General features: G+C 43.4%; 1 protein-coding gene across 1 annotated transcript in view; it reads left to right on the forward strand.

Moving 5' to 3' along the window:
* The first annotated feature begins 14,391 nt into the window (after positions 1 to 14,391).
* The window catches only part of PEBP4 (phosphatidylethanolamine binding protein 4), a 208,049-nt gene continuing 202,593 nt past the window's right edge, over positions 14,392 to 19,847 (forward strand). The window contains exon 1 of the mRNA XM_032855822.1: positions 14,392 to 14,689. Coding sequence (XP_032711713.1) covers positions 14,423 to 14,689 — 267 coding nt within the window. The 5' untranslated portion in view covers positions 14,392 to 14,422. The remainder of the gene's footprint in view (positions 14,690 to 19,847) is intronic.

A 19,847-nucleotide genomic window follows, 5' to 3' on the forward strand; every position in this document is an offset into this window, starting at 1 on the left:
AGAAAGAGGCAGACTGCTCTAGATACTCTAGGTTGGTAGGTGGCAGGTTTGATAAGCAAGGGACCTTACTTACGAGGCTGATCTTGGGCAGCTGCAAGTGAATGCCTGCCAGAATTTTTAAATATTTGTATAGAGGACTTCACTGGGTTTAGTCATGTACCCAGTCCAGATAGTCTCAACACCACATGTCTACCTTGAGGCTGTATCCTTGGAGCAGTTTCTGGCAGCAGAGAAGGCAAGTGGAACACACATTCCAAAGACGGGGAGAGGAGTGAGAGCCTCCAATTGCCCTGGTCCGGTTTACAGGTCAACATGACTTCTCTCTCTCTCACTCTCTTTTAACATATGGTGTTATACCAGTTTCAGGTGTACAACACGGTGATTCAACAATTCCATACATCACCTGGTGCTCATCATGGCAAGTGCCCTCCTTAATCTCCATCACTTATTTAACCCAACCCGCCACCCTGTCATGTCTTCTCACTACCTTCCTCGAATAGATATAGACCCAGAAGTGGAATTGTTGGATCATATGGTAGTTCTATTTTTAATTTTTGAAGACCCTCCATACTGTTTCCCATAATGGCTGCACCACTTTGCATTCCCACCAGCAGTGCACAGGGGTTCCAATTTCTCCACATCCTCACCAACTTGCTACTTTCTGGTTTTTTGGTAGTATCCCACTAATGGGTATGAGATGGTATCTCATTGTAGTTTTGATCTACATGTCTCTAATGAACTAGTGATGCTGAACATCTTTTCATGGGCTTATTGGCTACTTATATATCTGGAGAAATGTCTATTCAAGTTTTTGCCCATTTTTTAATTGGGTTGTTTGTTTTTGTTGTTGTTGAGTCTTGGGAGTTCTTTACATTTTCTGGATACTAATCCTTTATCAGATAAGTGATTTACAAATAATTTCTCCCATTTTGTGAGTGCTTTCTAGTCTGTTGATAGTTTCCTTTGATGCACAAAAGCTTTTTAAAAAAGATTTTATTTATTTATTTGACACAGAAATAGAAAGAGAGAGAAAGCACAAGAGAGGGGAGGGTCAGAGGAAGAACCAGGCTCCCTCGACCCTGGGATCGTGACCTGAGCCAAAGGCAGATGCTTAACTGACTGAGCCACCCAGGTGCCCCAAGTTTTCAATTTCTTTTTTTTTTTTAAGATTTTATTTATTTATTTGACAGACAGAGATCACAAGTAGGGGGAGAGGTAGGCAGAGAGAGAGAGGGAAGCAGGCTCCCCGCCAAGCAGAGGGCCCGATGCAGGGCTTGATCCCAGGGCCCTGAGACCAGGGCCCAAGCCGAAGGCAGAGGCTTCAACCCCCTGAGTCATTCAGGTGCCCCCCAAGTTTTTAATTTCTAAGAAGTCATCTTAGCAATATTAAGTCTTCTAATCCATAAACAAAGGATATAATTCCCTGAAGAATAGACACTGGGGGCACCTGGAATAGACACTGGACATTTTCAAATGTTTTTCTGAAGTTGAGATGATAACTTTTAAAGAGATAATTCCATTAATAGATGTATTAATATTTAATCATCCCACATTTCCAGGATAAAGCCAACCCAATTATGGTCAACTATTCTTTGTGTTGCTGGATTTGGCTTGCTAGCATGCTTGGCATTTTTGCTTTTCTAGTCCTAAGAAAGATTGGCAATTACTCTCTTTTGGACTTTGTTAGGTTTTACTGTCACACTTGTGCTGATTTTGTAAAATGTACTGGGAAACTTCCTATACATTTCCCTAATGCTGAACATTTTTTTTTTCTTGATCTGGGAAATATCTGTAGTCATTAAGTTTTCATAGCAGGTACAAATTTTACACAGGTTCAGAGATACAGATATGTAACTTGTCATTTCTCAAGACAGATACTTAGTTGAAGACACTCCATTTCTGCTGATGGGAGAAAATTTACTCATGAATTTTAGACACTTTTTTTTTTTCTTTAAGATTTACTTATTTATTTAATAGAAAGAAAGAGAGAGCATGCACAAACGGGAGGAGCAGAGCGCAGGGGAGAATCTCAAGCAGACTCTGCACTGAGCACAGGGCGTGACTCAGGCTCCATCTCACAACCCTGAAATCATGCCCTGAGTAGAAACCAAGAGTCAGACACTCAACCAACTGCCCCACTCAATCGCCTCATTTTTGACCACTTTATATTGAAACATGTTAATTTAGAGTATAAACTGAGATCCACCCCCCCTTCTTCTCCCTTCCTCATGATGATCTGATTCCAGACGCTTACTTCTCTTTCTAGCACGAGATGAGTTATCTGGTGCTGGTTCCCCTCCTGTCTTTGGTTCCTGTTGCTGTGGGCAGGCACCTACTGCCCGTGGACCCGCTCAGGTCCATCTGCTTGACCATGAGCCCACCAACGCTGCGTCCCCCTTGTCCTGACACCACTCTCCACGTTTCTTTACCTGCTCACTCATTACGTCCATGGGTCCCCTAGGGCTTGTCTGTGTTCCCTCAACTGTCCAGGGTTTAGGGAACAAATCCCCACCTGCCATCAGCCTAGATGCCGCTCTCAACCATTCTGAGTTTACTACGTTTGTTCCATGTCCTCCCAAGCTTCCTGGGCCATGGAAAGCCAGCCTGTAGGCCTCTTGCTCTTGTACTTTCAGGGTTTCTCTTAGCCTGGCCCTCCACCCAAGCCAGGGTGCCGAGCACTCTTCAGCGACTCTTTACTGGGTGTCTATGAGCATCACCTTCAAATCTCTGGGGAGAAGTCTGTCCTTTTGTGATCCCAAACTTTGTGCCCTCCATGATTTTGTCTATAGCCACTGGTTTGTAAAGTTTCTTTTTAATACAAAACAAAATAAAAATAACTTCTTTCTAAAAAATCTGGCTCTTGAAAATCAAGTGTTTTTGTCATTCAGGCTCTGTCTCTCCAATATGGCAAAACATGCCTTGAAACTCAAAACCGAGGGACCGCTTTCTTGTTGCATCCTCCCTACCCTATCTGTAAAGCCATGAATGCCTTTGAGATAAGGATGAATGATGAGCTCCGGGAAAGTAGGAGAAACCAGGAGTTACTTTCAATTAAAAAAAAAACAACAACAACCAATCAATTGATGTTAAATAAAATATCCTGGTATTTTAGAAACCATTTTCTCATAAAATCACCTGGGTCTAATATGTGTCCAGAATGTAATTCTTTGATATATTTTCAATTTTCCATTATTATTTGTTTCTTTGCATTTTTAATTTTTTTGTAAATTTGAATGTCTTTGTATATTCTGAAAAGTGATCAGTTTTATCAGTGCTTTCAAATTGATTAGCATAGTGTTATTATACATGTTCTCATAATTTAAAATACTTCAATATCCATGATTATGTCCCTTTCTTTCCTTTTTTTTTTTTTTTTAGAGAGGGAGGGAGGAAGAGTGAGAGTGTGCCTGTGGGGTGGGTAAGGGGCAGAGGAAGAGGGAGAGAGAGAATCTTTTTTTTTTTAAGATTTTATTTTATTTATTTGACAGAGATCACAAGTAAGCAGAGAGGCAGGCAGAGGACAGAAAGAGAGGGAGAAGCCGGCTCCCCGCTGAGCAGAGAGCCCAATGCGGGGCTCCATCCTAGGACCCTGAGACCATGACCTGAGCCGAAGGCAGAGGTCTTAACCCACTGTGCCACCCAGGTGCCCCAAGAGAGAGAATCTTAAGCAGGCTCCACGCCCAGCAAAGAGTTGGACATGGAGCTCAATCTAATGACCTTGAGATCATGACCTGAGCCAAAATCAAGAGCTAGAAACTTAACCAACTGAGCCACCCAGGTGCCCCTACCTTTCCTTACATAATTGGTCATTTCTCTTTGACCTGCATCTGTCAGGGTTCAGTTGCAGAAATACAGTCCTTCTAACTGGGGTAAGCAGAAAGGAAACCATGTCAGTGTGGAAAATAACTTACAGAATCATTGGAGAGACTGAAGAAGCAGGCTTAAGGTTGAACTCTCAAGGGCGACTTCCAAAGACACAGGTGCATCTTAGGGAATCCCGAATATGTACCCTATTTCCCTGCATGCCATCTTTGAGCACTTTGTAAGAATCATCTCAGTAATATCTCACAAAACCCCAGAAGGAAGGACAAAAACAAAACATTGAGTCACCGGTCTCCATGGCCACAAATGGCCAAAAGCCAGGGAGCCAAGACCTGACATTACCTTCCAACTGCGAGGTTACCATGGGTCAAGACAGAGTTGGGATGGGCTACCCACTCTTGGTAGCCCCTGCAGGCAAGTACCTAAGACCTGAAGAGTCAGGTACAGCCAGTATCTAATAACCAGAATTCTGGACTAATCTGATCGTGAGATCGAATTATTTTCTTGGTAGGAGATCCTTGATTTAATTCTGCCCTAGAAAGATGATATATGATTCCAGGATATGGTCGATTGATGCTGTGCCTGGAGTGAGAAGTGGAGGGAGAATTTGTTAGGGCAGGATGCAACCAGGGAGGAGAAAAAGGAAGCATTTGTCAGTGGCCCTGACATCCTTTCTCCCATCTCCACCTCCCACCCCAAGTAGTTCGGAGGGTGAACAGTGGATTCCTAAACTAGAAGCCTGGCAGCATCCCCATCATCTTCATACGGAGACCTGGGAATGGATGGCCTGGCTTGGATCCTCCATCCAAGCCGCACACAAAGGTTTACCATGCCCCACTAGCTGCTAGACACTGGGGCTCCCAGGTGTGTGTGGTGCTGGCCTCCCCCACTCCAGGCCTGTCCAGAAATGCATCCTTAGCCTTACAGCACTGGCACATTTCAAACTTGTAGCCTCTTGAGTAACAGAGTCAAGTTTCCTTGCTATTTATTTATTTATTTATTTATTTATTTATTTGACAGAGAGGGATCACAAGTAGGCAGAGAGACGGAGGGGGGGGAAGCAGGCTCCCTGCTGAGCAGAGAGTCCGATGTGGGGCTCGATCCCAGGACCCTGGGATCATGATCTGAGCCGAAGGCAGAGGCTTAACCCACTGAGCCACCCAGGTGCCCCAAGTTTCCTTGCTTTAATTCGTAAAATGAACTCCTCATCTCTCAAGCTGTCCTTACCCCACATTGTGCATAAGTTCACCAGGTTTTTAAGGAAACAAATAAGTTCATGTTTATGCTATCATGCCCTCTTCCTCCCAGCCTTCACCTGTCCAGTTTGCTAAAGAAAGGTAATTTCTTTGGCCTGTTTTCATTTGCTTTTATTTTATTTCATTTAATTTTTAAAAGATTTTATTTACTTGAGAGAGAGAGAGCAAGCAAGCACAAGCAGGTGAGGAGCAGAGAGAGAGGGAGAAACAGACTCCCTGCTGAGCAGGGAGCTGGATGTGGGACTCGATCCTAGGACTCTAGGATCATGAGCTGAGCTGAAGGCAGACACTTAACTGACTGAGCCCTCCAGGCACCCCCATTTGCTTTTTTAAAAAGATATTTATTTATTTATTTATTTGAGAGAGAGAGCATGAGCAGGGGGGGAGGCAGAGGGGGAGGGAAAGAGAGAGAATCTCAAGCAGATTCCATGCTGAGTGTGGAACCTAATGCAGGCTCAATCCCACAACCCCGAGATCATGACCTGAGCCAAAACAAGAGTTGGACACTTAATCAATGGACACACCCAGGCGCCCCGATGTTTTAATTAAAATAAAATATAGTACTCGGGGCCCCTGGGTGACTCAGTCGCTGGGCGTCTGCCTTCAGCTCAGGTCATGATCCCAGGGTCCTGGATGGAGCCCCACATCAGGCTCCCTGCTCAGTGGGGAGACTTCTTCTCCCTCTCTCACTCGCCCTGCTTGTGTTCCCTCTCTCACTGTGTGTCTCTCTGCCAAATAAATAAACAAAAATCTTTAAAATCAAAAACAAAAACAGGGGCACCTGGGTGGCTCAGTAGGTTAAAGCCTCTGCCTTTGGCTCAGGTCATGATCTCAGGGTCCTGGGATGGAGCCCCACATCGGGCTCTCTGCTCAGCGGGGAGCCTGCTTCCCTCTCTCTCTCTCTCTGCCTGTCTCTCTGCCTACTTGTGATCTCTGTCCGTGAAATAAATAAGTAAACTCTTAAAAAAAAAAAAAAGCAGCACTCTACCGGGTTCATTTTATTTATTTATTTATCTATTTATTTATTTAATTATTTTAATGCTTTTTAAAATGAATCTCTGCACCTAATGGGGTCTCAAACTCACAACCCTGAGATCAAGAGTCTATGCTCCACCAACTGAGCCAGCCAGGTGCCCCCAGCCTGTTTTCATATTTAAAGTTCTTTCCAGGTTCTTATCATGTTTCCTATATTATATTTCCAGCTGCCTTTTTTTTCTAGACCTTTGCAGGTTCCTCCTGTTCTTTGTGAGGGATGAACCCTCACACGATGCCCCAGGTAGGAACAACATGGCTTCTTTGTGCCTCTGCGCAGCGGACTAAAGGAAAGGACAGTGAGTGTACTTTCTCGGCTGAGCAGCCCAGTAGGGCTGATGCTGACTGTCAGGGGTAATCAGTCTTCTGAAGCCTAGTGCAAGGATGAGTTTAAAAAAACAAGCCACAGCAAAACTAACGCCCATGCAGTGTATTTGCATCATCTCAGAGTACTTCCCCCCAAACGTTTAAGAATTACAAGGAGGAAAATTGCGAGGTTGCAGTGGAGAATCCTGGACCCAGTGACCAAGGTCAATATCACCAGTAATAGATCAGCAACATGATGCACTGGGAAGAGCAGGCCACCTCCGGGGTCTCCTTCCCAAGAATGTGTGACCCCTACTGAACAACGAGAGAGCACTCTCAAAAGTATCTGATTAGTATGCTTCAAAAATGTCAAAGTCATGAAAGACCAGGAAAGAGTGTGCATCTCAGTCCTTTGCAGCTGCTCTAACAGAATACCGAAGCTTACAAACAAGCTTGCTTGTAAACAGCAGACCTGTATTTCTCACAGTCCCTCAGGCAGGAAAGTCTGAGATCAAGTTGCCAGCAGATTGGGTGTCTGGTGAGAGCCACTTTCTGGTTCATAATGGACCCCATCTCTCTGGTGTTCACGTGGTGGAGGGGGTGAGAAAGCCCTCCCAGGACCTCTCCCCAGGACACTAATCTCATTTAGAGGGTTCCTTCCCCCAGGCCTAAGCATCTCCCAAAAGCCCCAGCTCCAAATACATTGGAGATTAAGCTTCAACACATGGATTTTGGGGAGAGACCAATATTTAGTCTATAGCACAGAAGAGCTATAAGAGACCGGTCCTAACTAAGGAGACACGACAGCTAAATACAGTGTGGGATCCTGGAGTGGATCCTGGAAGAGAAAAGGGGCGTTAGTGGAAAAATTCGTGAAATCCAAATAAATTCTGTAGTTTAATGAGTAAGGTGAATTTCTTCATTTTGATCATTGTTCTTTGGCCACACAAGATATTAGTCAACATTAGAGGAAGCTGGGCGCAAGTTGTACAGAAGAGTCTCTGTGTTATTTTTGTAACTTCTAAGTATAAAATTAACTAGCAACAAACAAACAAAATCTGACAAACTCACAGGAGTGAGTTGAGCAGCAGGATCCCAGAGCTTTCCTCTCCTTAGTATTTTTCTCCATCTGGGAGGGCACCCTGATTGGTGAGTAGGGCTTGACTCCTTCATCAGCCATGGAGGACAAAGCTCCAGGAGGTATCATCCCTTCATATCCTCAGTTCCTGACACAAATAGGCACTCCAAGATTTGTTGAATGAATGAATGAATGAATGAACGAACGAGGTCCTGGTTTCCATAATGGAAACAGAATTGGCCTTCGCTATGAGAATCTTTAGAGTAACTGTAACTGTTAACATCTCTAACCAGTGTGGTGCCTGCGGAATCTGGGCGAGGAGCTGGAGTGGGATACAGATGGTTTTGAGTAAATCTCCAGGTGGTGCCATCTCTCTGGGCTCCTTTGAACGGTTTGAGGTGCTTGTGCTCATCTGAAGGGCATTGGAGAGGCAGTCGAAGTACAACTACCAAGAAATTTGTATTCACAATCTCTTCCTGTGGTAGGCACCTGCCTCTACCCGTTTCTGCTGGCTTACTGGTCTTTTTCTGATTTGATTTGATTTGTAAGACCTCTTCATGAATTTTGCATGCTGAGCCTTTATTGACTATATGCAACACAAGATTTTATATATCTGAGGTCTCCTGATGAAAAAAAGGTTTTTTTCTTTAAAACGTAATCTATCACTTTTTTCCTATAATTCAGGTCTCTTCTATCATATTTCCTTCCCCACCTAATGTCATAAAGTTACTCTCTTATATAGTCTTCCAAAGGCTTAAAAATTTCTATTTTGATATTTCTTTTTTTTTAATCTCCCTGAAATTTGTTCTGTGTAAAGTATGGTGTCATGTCTCATTTTCTTTTGTCACATGGAAATTCAGTTGCCCTGTCACCATTTATTGGAGGCTTGTCCTTTCTCCATTGACATCAAACGTCACTTCTGTCATGTAAAGATCTTTGTGTAAGCTAATGAGATTACTGAGTGTCTGTAATGGAAAATTGTTTGCAGCACACTCTTCTAGGCTTTCTGTGATTCTGCCTCTTTCATTGACCTGTGCTATTTTACAACTCCATAAACTGTAGATAACTACAAACAATGCAGAATAATTCTTGTCTCTAAATGGATAAATCAGTTCGGTGTGATGAAGGTTCAACTGACTTCCCTCTCCTTCTGTGGAAGAAGCAAATTTTGCTGTCATTTGCATATTCATGACAACACTCTTGATCTATCAATGTGTCTGTCCATTCTTTGGATTGCCCTTTGAACTGGTTGTAAGATCTTATCAGTTCCCTCATTAACAATGAGTTCAATAAAATTGTAAGATGTGTGTACTTTATGTCTGCTTGAAAGTGATAATTTTACCTAATTTGGAATTTATCCCGGGACACCTGTGTGGCTCAGTCGGTTAAAGCCTTTGGCACAGGTCATAATCCCAGGGTCCTAGAATTGAGCCCCACGTTGGGCACCCTGCTCAGCATAGAAGTCTGCTTCTCTCTCTCCCTCTGCCCTGCTTATGCTCTGTCTTTCTCTCAAATAAATAAAGAAAATATTTTTTAAAAATTTATCCCTTAGCAGTCATATACCAAGGACATACAGCTTTAAGCAAACCCAAAGGGAAAGGATTACTAGGTAGCAATTATTCACTTATGTAAGCTCTTCCCATGTGAGCATAAGCAGTTATAGTGCGCTCCAACTTACAACTGTTTAGAGCCTTTCTCAGGAACTCAGCCCTGCGTACAGAGGCAGACTTGTGCGTGTGCCAGTGCTCTGGCAGGCCAGGGGAAAACCAAACAGGACACAGAAATGGATCTCAGAAATGGATCCTCTGTAGTGCAAGGAAACTTTCCAATACCATAATGGTGGTATAATCAACACTGAGCATCTGGAAATGAGGGCCCCTGACTCAGCAGAGCAAAAGACATGAGCTTTCCAGAAGCTCCCATGTGTCTGCTGATTCTTCAACAAATGTTCAGAGTGCCTACAAAAGATGGCCCTCAGTGCTGAAATGCAATAAATAAAGAAATAAAAGTCTCTTTGATCTACTTGAAACTAATCACCTAACTCCAAAGGTGGAGTTTACCCCATAGACCCTCCATGAGATCTCCATGAAATATACAGTATGATAGAATATCTATGTATCTTTAGATCTATAGGAAAAGATACATTCATATGTTCTTATGATATCTATCTATCTATCATCTCTCTATCTACCTATCATCTAGCTATCTTCTCTCTATCTTAAGCAGAGTCTTAATGTAGAAAATATATATCTGTATCTATATATATATTAGAAATAGAAAATATCTATCTATCTACTGATATCTATTGATATCCATCTATTGATAGATACAGATATATACCCTAAGCAGAGTCCTAATGTAGAAAATAGATCAATACTCCTGGTTGGAGCTCCCTACCACCCCTCCAATTCCCCAAATTTCCTGAAGACCTCTAAAAAACACAGGTTAAAACCCACTGATCCAAATCCATCCTTGTGTTGAGAATGGAATCCCCTCTACTGTGGCCCTGATAGGGCATCGTGGGTCCTGTCTAAGCATTTTGCTGATAGGTCCCTGTGGTTTTCTGGTGGCCTAGTAGGGGCCTGGTCATCCCATCCCTGTGGGCCATAGGCTAGAAACCTGCATCTGGCTGGCCTGATCCATTTCTCCTGTGGAGCCACGGAGGACAAGGCTTCCCCTAACCCTTCTACCTGAATCCATGTGGGCTTGCTTTGGGAAATAATCACACAAAGAGATGCCACCTATGAAATGGGGCAGGTTGCCTGAGTTCCCAAAAGATCCACCTTGATCTTTTCCTTACAAAGCCCCCTTCCCAGATAAGCAACCTGAACAAGACCCAGGAGAAGAGGAAGGTAAGAAGGCCCAGGAGGGCCACCCTGATTTCTTCCCCCTGAGGTCTCAAATGACATTCCCAGCGAAGAGCTAGAGCCTGGCCTTATCCCAGGCCTGCTCCTTATTCCTTGGCTGATATCTGCGAACGCTGAAATGCAGGCCAGGCCTCTGGCAGTTCCCTGGACTCACTTGCAGTCAGTGGTTTGGGGTTTAACGACTTGGCTTCCTTCACTCCTCCGCAGGGCTGGGCTACAGCATTCAGCCCTCCAACCAAGTGGCCGCTCGGAAGTGATGGATGGATGCAAGGCTTGCTGGAGAGACACCTTGGAGGCCCCGGCCGTGAGTGCTGAGCCAGGGGCAGGTGTGAGTCCTGTAGGGAGGCTGATCTGACGAGACTCTACAGGGAAACGATCAGATGTCAGCGGCTGGGGCTCAGACAGGCTAGAAGGACATGAGGCACGAATTCCAGTCCCCCTCAAAGAAAAAAAGGATGAGCTAAGTAAGCAGCCCAGAGATTCACTGAATTACCCTCTCCACTGTGCACTCTTCCTCAGTCCTGGTCTTATTTCCTCTCAGTGTCCTTACTATTTGGACTATTTTCTTATAGCTCTTATCACTGGCTGGTTTCACTGTTGGTTAAATAAATACCTATTTTTCCCATTAAATTGTGGGGGCCAAGGGGCGCCTGGGTGGCTCAGTGGGTTAAAGCCTCTGCCTTCGGCTCAGGTCATGATCCCAGGGTCCTGGCATCGAGCCCCGCATCGGGCTCTCTGCTCAGCGGGCAGCCTGCTTTCTCCCTTCTCCCTGCCTGCCTCTCTGCCTACTTGTGATCTGTCTGTCAAATAAATAAATAAAATCTTAAAAAAAAATTGTGGGGGCCAACATTGTGTTGTATCTCTCCTAGCAGAAATCCCCAGAGCTCAAACAAAACACTTTTTTGTACACAGTTGGGCCCAGTGGATGTCCCACAGGGACCTAATAAAATCATCTCCAAACCCAATGTAAACCCCTTTATCTCCCTTAACTGCAGGCCGGTAGAGAGGCAAAGATGATCTAACCTCAGGATCCCAGTGAAGGTCTATCCACTGAATGGCTTAGTGAATGGGATGACACATGGAGCAAAGCATCAAAGACGGAGGGTCCAAAATGTCCTGTGACTGCTACACTTTGGGTGAACTGAGAAGAGAGAAGAGCTTGTTGCCTTACGGGGACATTTGCATCAACAAGCCTTTGGACTGACATTGGGAGATGTAAATGGCCCAGGACATCCTAGTGAGGATAGTAAGAACTCGGAATTTGGAATCAGACGGGTTTGGGCTGGGATCCGGCTATTCCACTTACGACGTGACACCAAGCTCCAGCTATAAAGTGGGAATAATAGAGCCCACCTCGTAGGGCTACAGGGAGGATTAAATGAGATGGTGCTGGTTATAAGCTCATACGCGGCTTGGTACACAGTCAGCGCTCAGTCCATGTCATCGGAATGGGCGCGGTGACCCAAGGCATCCGAGACTGCAGGCAGAGGGGAAAAAGACCATCCATGTCCAGTTCTGCCTTTCTGCTGAGTGGTGCAGGAGAGAGCGGGGACATCTGAACTCATGTGACATTTTACAACATCTCTTTGCCCTGCAGCTTCTTCTTAAAGCTTTCCTGGGATGTGGAACCAAGAAAGTTCCAACCTCAGTTTAGAACAGCAAGATGAAGGAGGCTGACCCTGGCTAAGCCAACAGATCTCGTGGCCCCTCTGTGGACCTAGAACGACTGCCTTATGGGGATTGTCGGGAAGAGACACTCTTACTGAAATGTTACTGATTGGCCTCTCACCAGCTGCCACCTTGCAGTTTTGATGAATCGTGTTTCTGTTTGTTCTCATCAGATTTACAATGTTTCCTGGTTGAAGGAGGGAAAGATAGAAATAAGTATACTAAGAGTCAAGAACTGTGCTTCCCCTTCCCCCCTCATCTGTGTGACAACCATGACACATGTATTATTGTGTCCACTCTAACGAAAAAGGCTGAGAGGGTAAGAAGCTTGACCAAGATGGTAGGTCCACACTTCAGACCCAATGCCCACGCTCTGCCTCAGGAAGAGGAGCCCCCTTCGCCTTGCTCCGCAGTCTATTCTCTCCTCCCACAGGCTCTTTGGGCCAGAAATGTTGATGCCAGCGTGTAGGGTCTCTACCATGACCTTGTTAATCTCACAGAAGCCCAAACTGAGAAATGGGTTAGTTTGTGGGGCCTGTTGGAGAGCAGATAAGTGTAGAAATCACGTCTTCTTTAAGCAAAAGAACCACCCCCCCAAGCATGCCCTGTTTTCCCCACCTGCATGCTCTCCCCAACCCCATCCCATTTCGTCACTTGTGCTCAGAGCTCCAGCAATTCCATCCTGCTCTAGTCTACCAACGATTGGGGCTCTTCCACACCTCCCTGCCTTTGCTTGTGGGATGCCCTTCTCCTGTTTCTCTTTCAAAGACTTCCCTGGTTGTCACTCCTATAAGATGGCTTCTGTCTTGATTGCACCATGGGATTTTGCTTTACACAGGTGACCGAGTGATGACACAGAAAGGTCAATGTTATTGAAAGAATTTATTACTTAACGTTTCCCAGAGAAATGGGCATACCATATACCTCCTAGGAAAGCACTGAAGTCAATCAGGAAGCAGAGGGATGCAGAGGGTTGAGGGAAATGCCCATCCTAGAGCATTTATTGTGTTTTCCATGGAAAGGAAGGGGTGAAGCAGGGAAACAGCTAAGGATGGGCTAGTTGGAATAAAATCAGCATGCTCTGGGTGGTGTAGGGCAGGGGGGTACAGGTTCGGTGGGTGACTGCTGGATAAAAAGGTTGTTGGGGGGTATGGACTCAAGGTTGTTGGTTTGCATATGAAAGGAGCATTCCAAGGTGAGTTGTTCATGATTCCTAAGAAGCAGCTAGCCCTGGAAGGGCAGGGGGCATCTCTCCCAGCCAGCAAGGCCCTCAAGACATCAAACCATCATAAAATGAATAAAATAAAATAAAACACACAATTAAAACACTTTCCTCTTCACCCCGGGGATGCTTACACCGCTGACCTCCGCACATTGTGGGCAGTTTTGTCATTGTAGTTTGTTTTGATGCCTATGCCCGTTGCTCAGCTGTGGGCTCATCGGAAGCAGGGTCTAAACCTTGTTCATGTTTGTACCTTCAGCATCTGGCAAATGCCTGTCACCAATCTATGTTTAAAACAGTGATTCTCAGGCCTGGCTGGTCATTGGAAGCCCATGAGAAGCATCCTTAAAATACTGATGTCGGGGCTTCTGGGTGGCTCAGTCGATTGGGCATCTAAATCTTGATCTCAGCTCAGGTCTTGATCTCAGGCTCTACACTGAGCTCCACACAGGGCATGGAGCCTACTATAAACAGATAAATTAAATAAATAAATAAATAAATAAATAAAATAATAAATAAATAAATTTTAAAAACTGATCTCTAGACTTTACCCTGAGAGATTCTGACTTAATTTATCTGGGATGTCTGGATTTCCACTGACTCCTCGAATTTCCTGGGATGAATTTTCCAGAAAGAAATCAAAGTTGTGATCCCAGATGTGGTCATTTAAAACAGCAGGAAATCCAAGTCCGGAAAACCAGGGACTTGCCCTGAGCCCAATCACCTGTTACAGGAACTTCAACTGCCCATTTTGGTAGAACATCGGCTGCTGAAAACAGTCTCCCCAGTCTTGGCAGATCCTGGGCTTGAACAAATGTTGCTCCTGTGCATTCTTCTCAGGCTCCAGGCCATACTTTTTGGGAGAAGGGGCTCTTGCTTCACCCCAGGTAAGCTTCCCAATCCTACCTCTCTCCTCTCGGTGTCGATGTGAGTTTTGCTCAACGCTGTTTATCTCTTTCTGGGACTCTGGTCTCCATGGTTTCTCTCTTCATTCTTCCACAGCCTTCTCTTTGTGCATCCCTGGTGCCTCTTCTCCCTGTCTTAAAGTCTATCTTGAAAGGTAGGAAGAATGGTAAGAGAACCGTCTCTGTGATTTCTGCTTTTCACCTTAGAATCCTTGGAAGAGGGAATGCCAGAAAACCTACCCATTCTTCTTTTCCTATTCTTACCCATGCTGCATCTTAGCTCCTCCCTGGAACTTCCTAGAACTTTCTCCAACTGCCTCCCCAACGGCCAACTGCTGCCTCCTCTCCTGGCACTCCAGGAACCTCCCTTAAAACTCCCATACTCTCAACACTGGCAGACCCTGATTGCCTTAAGGGCCCAAACTGTGGGGCACCCTGGAGGGAAATTGCTGCCCACCTTGTCCAGCCCAGAAAACTGCCAAGATTTCTCACCTTCCTGCAGCCACCACCCAACAGCTCCCACAGTGCTCTGGGTAAGTAAGTGATAAGGGCTCTTCTCCCTGGTTGGTGGGAGGCAGGAACTTTCCCTCAGGAACAGCCAGAGAGAGAGACAGAGGGAATGAGAAGTTCTCAGGGACAAGAACTGTGGCCTGGAGAATTTAAGAGAATTTGTGCTTAGGGTATATTTCTAATTTCTTAACCCTCATTTCACTTGAGGCCATTACTCATGGCATTTCTACATGCTTGTGTCTGAGCATCATGCACCTCTCTAACTTTCCTAGAAAGGGCTCCTTGACACATTTCTCACTAGTGGAGTCCTGGACTAGGATTACCATTACTGATTTCAGTTCAGAGAGGCCTTACTTCTAACAAACTTAAGAAGTTTCATTCCTTTGTTGGGGCCCTGATTTCTCCCTCCAAAGAAGAAGAATTCTTATTTCCTCCCATGTGTAGACCTGTAGACAGAACCAGAGATTAGATCTGTGAATGAAAGGAGTGGAGGGGGAGGGCAATGTGCAGCTCTCATGGGCTCTACATTCAATGCTCACCTCCATGAGGACAGACAGAATAGTCAACCCTCTAAGGATGATAGGGCAGCAATGAACCTGGGAAACACCCCTGTTTCATAGCTTATCTGGGCCTTTCCATTCTGTGGATGAAGTGAGTCAGTAAATACATCATCTGGCTGAGGCAGTGAGTTGATTAGGTCAATAATTGGTTGTTGAGACCAATAAGCTGGACTCCCAGAAAGAAGACCTTGTGTCCTTGGAATGAAGTTGCCCAAGCCCCCAGCTTCCGGCTGGAGGTCTAGCAGAACCCTTGGATAAAATGAGTGGTTGGCTCAGGAGCCAGGGCTGGGCTTATCTCATAGACACTCTTCCTGGTCTCCTCACTCTTGGGAAATGTTATTGCTAGAAAATTCAGCTCTGCAGCTCTCTCTACCACTGCCTCCACACCCCACCCCCTGTCAACAGCACCAGTTCCTGAACTTCTGTTTGATAATTTAAAGATCTATAATTCAAAACGTGATAGAAGGAAAGCAAGTATTTCTTAAAATAACAATGAAAGAAACTACACTCTGATAGTTTTACATTCCAAGACAGTTTCCAAATCGGTCACTTGAAATGAAACGTGCATAAAAGCAACATCTTTTAGTTGAGAACTAAAGGATGGCTCAGGTGCATTTTGGGAGGCTTTGCAATCCTTTCCTACTCTTTGCATATGAAGGACAACAAAAAGACTATTGTTTTTGAATGTGGGTACTGTTTAGTTATTAAGTGTCTCCTATATTCAAAGTACTGTGGGGGACACAGAAACAAATGGGTGAAATATGTGCACAGAAAACTAGAACAGAAGAAAGATAGCAGTGAAAGCTCTTGAGGGTTGAGCAAATACTGCCCCTGGAACCCAAGGGAGACACCGATTCAAGTGAAGGTGGAGACGTGGTCTTCAGGAGGTCAATGTCCACTCCTCCTTCCTTTATTTCCTTCCTTCTTTAAATGGTAATTGATCATCTGCTGTTTCTCAGGCACTGTGCTAAGTGCCAAATGCAGCAATTCACAGCACACATGTGGTTCTTCCCCCATGAAGGTAACACTCTAGTGATAGGTAAGCACAAGTAACTGGCAAATAAAAATGGCCTGATATATACTGTCATGGTGGAAGTATTGCAGAGACTATATGTGGATATAAGAGGATATTGAAGAAGATTCGCTGAAGGAAGGTTTACTGATGTTTAAATAACATCTGAAGGATAAGCAAAAGTTAGCCATAGGGGTCATGAATCAGGAGAGAATTGGCTCTCCTTGCAGAGAGAACAGCTTGTACAAAGGCCTTAGGGTGAAGAAAGCACAGCCAATGGGGAGTATTTTCAAAATAGGCTACAGAGGCTGATCAAGTGGTCTATACAGTAAGGAGAATAGATTAGGTCAGTGCTTCCAAAGTGGGCTCTAGAGACTACAAGTTCCTTGGATGTCTATGGTGTGTGTATGTGCTAAAATATACATAAAATTTATCCTTTTAACTCTTTTTAAAGATTTTATTTGTCAGAGAGAGAGAGAGAGCACAAGCAGACTCCCTGTTGAGCAAGGAGCCTGACACGGGACTCGATCCCAGGATCCCCGGATCATGACCTGAGCCGAAGGCAGATGCTTAACCAACTGAGCCACCCAGGTTTCCCCCGTTCTAACTCTTTTTAAGAGTACAATACAGTGGCACTGATTACATTCACAATGTTGAACATTTATTACCCTATGTATTTCCAGAACATTTATTACCCCAACATAAAATCTGTAACCATTAAGTAATCACTCCTCATGGTGAGGAAATAAGTTTTTATTGCTTAAGCCCCCCAATCTGTGCCATGGCAGCTCTGAGAAACTAATCATTTGTCTTACTCTTGATCTCTAGGAAAATTTTTTTGAGTCTTTCACCATTGAGTATGATGTTAGCTACAGGTATTCCACACATAGCCGTTATCATATTGAAGACATTTCCTTCTCTTCCTGGTTTGTTGAGTGTCTTGGTTTTGGTTTTGATTTTTTATCAAGAAAGCTGTTGTTGCCTGGGTGGTGCAGTCAGTTAAGCATCTGACTCTTGGTTTCAGCTCAGGTTGTGATCTCAGGGTTATGAGATCAAGCTCAGCATTGGGTTCCATGCTCAATGTGGAATCTGTTTGGATTCTCTCTCCCTCTGCTCCTGCCCACCACCTGCTTGCTTTCTCTCTCTCTCAAGTAAATCTTAAAAAACAAACAAACAAACAAACAAAAAAACTGGACACCTTGGTGGCTCAGTCAGTTAAAGTTCTGCCTATAACTTGGGTCATGATCCCAGGGGCCTGGGATCAAGTCCCACTTTCCCACTTTGGGCTCCCACAGCAGAGAGTCTGCTTCTCCTTCTGCCCCTCCCTGCCCACGGATGCACATTCTCTCTCTTACAAAAATAAGTAAATAAAATCTTTAAAAAGGTCATGAATTACTATATTGTATATATTATATTACATATAATAAACTTGTTGAATTTTGTCAAATGCTTTTTCTGCCTCCAGTGAGTTAATCGTGGATTTTTTCCTTCATTCTGTCAATGTGGTATATTATATTGGTTGATGTTCATGTGTTGAATCATTCTTACATTCTAGGAACAAATCTTACTTGGTCATGTTGTGCAATCCTGTTAATATGCTTCTGAATGCAGTTCGCTAGCATTTTACATCAATATTCATAAAGAATATTAATCTTTAGTTTTCCTTTCTTGTAGTGTCTTTGTCTGGTTTCGGTATCAGGATAATGTTAGCCTCACAAAATGACTTAGGAAGTGTTCCCTCCACTTTAATGTTCTGGAAGAATTTGTATTTATTCCCCTCTTACTTCTTTCTGTGTATATTATGTAGGTATATTTTGTTGGTATCATGAGCACCACATAAAACATCCTGAAATTATTACAATCTAATTTGAATTGATACCAATTAATCTCAATCACATGTAAAAACTCTATTCCTATAGAGCTACACTCTTCTATTTTATGTAACTGATGTCACAAATTATGTCTTTATATATCTGTACACTGGCAAAAGCTTATAATTACTTTTAAATCCAATTTTTTTAAAGTGGAGTTTCAAAGAAAAAATAAAATAACACTGTCTTTTATGTTTGCCCATATATTTACCTCTCCCTGATATCTTTCTATTTTTACCTAACATCAAGTTACTATCTACTGTCCTTTTATTTCAACCTGAAAGACTCTTATTAGCATTTCTTGCAGGGAATATCTAATGGCAACGAACCCCCTCAGTTTCTGTTTATTTAGGAATGTCTTAATTCTCCTTGATTTTTGAAGGACCGTTTTTTCTGGATATAGAATTCTTGGTTGACAGTTTTTTCTTTAAATAATTTAAATAGCGTTGACCCTTGAACAATATGTTTGACCTGCACGGGCCCACTTATTTGTGTATTTTTTTTCCCCTCTTCCTTATGATTTTCTTAATGACATTTTCTTTTCTCTATTTTACTTTATTGTGAGAATACAGTCTGTAATATAGAGACCATACAAATTATGTCTTAGCCAACTGTTTATGTTATCAGTAAGGACTCCAGTCAACAGTAGGTTATTAGTACTCAAGTTTTGGGAGAGTCTAAAGTCATACACAGATTTTTGACTTCATGGGGGTCCGTGCACCTAACCTCCCTGTTGTTTATAGGTCAACTGTATATCATCCCAATGCCTTCATTTCTTCTGTTAAATCAACTGTCAGTCTTATGGAGCATATCTTGTACTTGTCAAGTCCCTTTTCTCTTGCTCCTTTCAAAATTCATTTTTTTGGTCTTTCAACACTTTATGTGTCTTGGTGTGCATGTCTTTGAGTTTATTCTACTTGGCATTTCTTGAGCTTCTTGCATTTGCAGATTCATGTGCTTCATCCGATTTGGGAAGTTTTTGGCCCTTATTTTCTCAAGTAATCTTTCTGCCCTCTTCTCTCTTTCCTCCTTCTGGAACTAATAATACATGTATTGGTCTACTTGATGGTATCCTATGGATCTCTTAAGCTCAGTTCACTTTTCTTCATGCTTTTTTCTTTTTGCCCCTGCTCCTAGAATCAATAATTTCAGTGTTCCTATCTTCAAATTCTTGGATTCTTTTTTTCTCCTTGCTCAAATATGCTATTGAACCCCTCTAGTAAATTTATCATTTCAGTTTTTTTGTTTTTCAGCTCCAGAATTAGTTTTGTTCCTTTTCATCATTTTTATACTTTGTTGATATTCTGATTTTGTTCATATATTGTTTTCTTGATTTTCTTTAGTTCTTGTGTTTATTTAAGACAATTATTTTAAGGTCTTTAATGGGTCTTAATGTGTGAGCTTCCTCAGGAATAGTTTATATCGATTTATTTTATTCCTTTGAATTGCTACATTTTCTTGTTCTATGTGAATGTTTGTTGTTGAAATTTGTGTATTTGAAAGAAACAACCACTTTTCCTAGTCTTTGCAGACTGACTGTGTGCCAAAGAAGACCTTTATTAATTAGCTGGGCATGCTCTGGGCCCAGGGATCAGCCCCAGATGAGAACTTAAGATCCTCACTGGTCTTTTCTGAGCATGTGTCTCACCTGAACCTGAATGTGGCTTTCTCAGTTCCCCCATATACACAACTTCTTTTAAATGTCTTAATTTCCCCAAGAATCTCACCCTAGCTTCTC

This window comes from Lontra canadensis, unplaced genomic scaffold (genome assembly GCF_010015895.1).
Source record: "Lontra canadensis isolate GAN:19392208 unplaced genomic scaffold, GSC_riverotter_1.0 scaffold10, whole genome shotgun sequence".
Taxonomy (NCBI): domain Eukaryota; kingdom Metazoa; phylum Chordata; class Mammalia; order Carnivora; family Mustelidae; genus Lontra; species Lontra canadensis.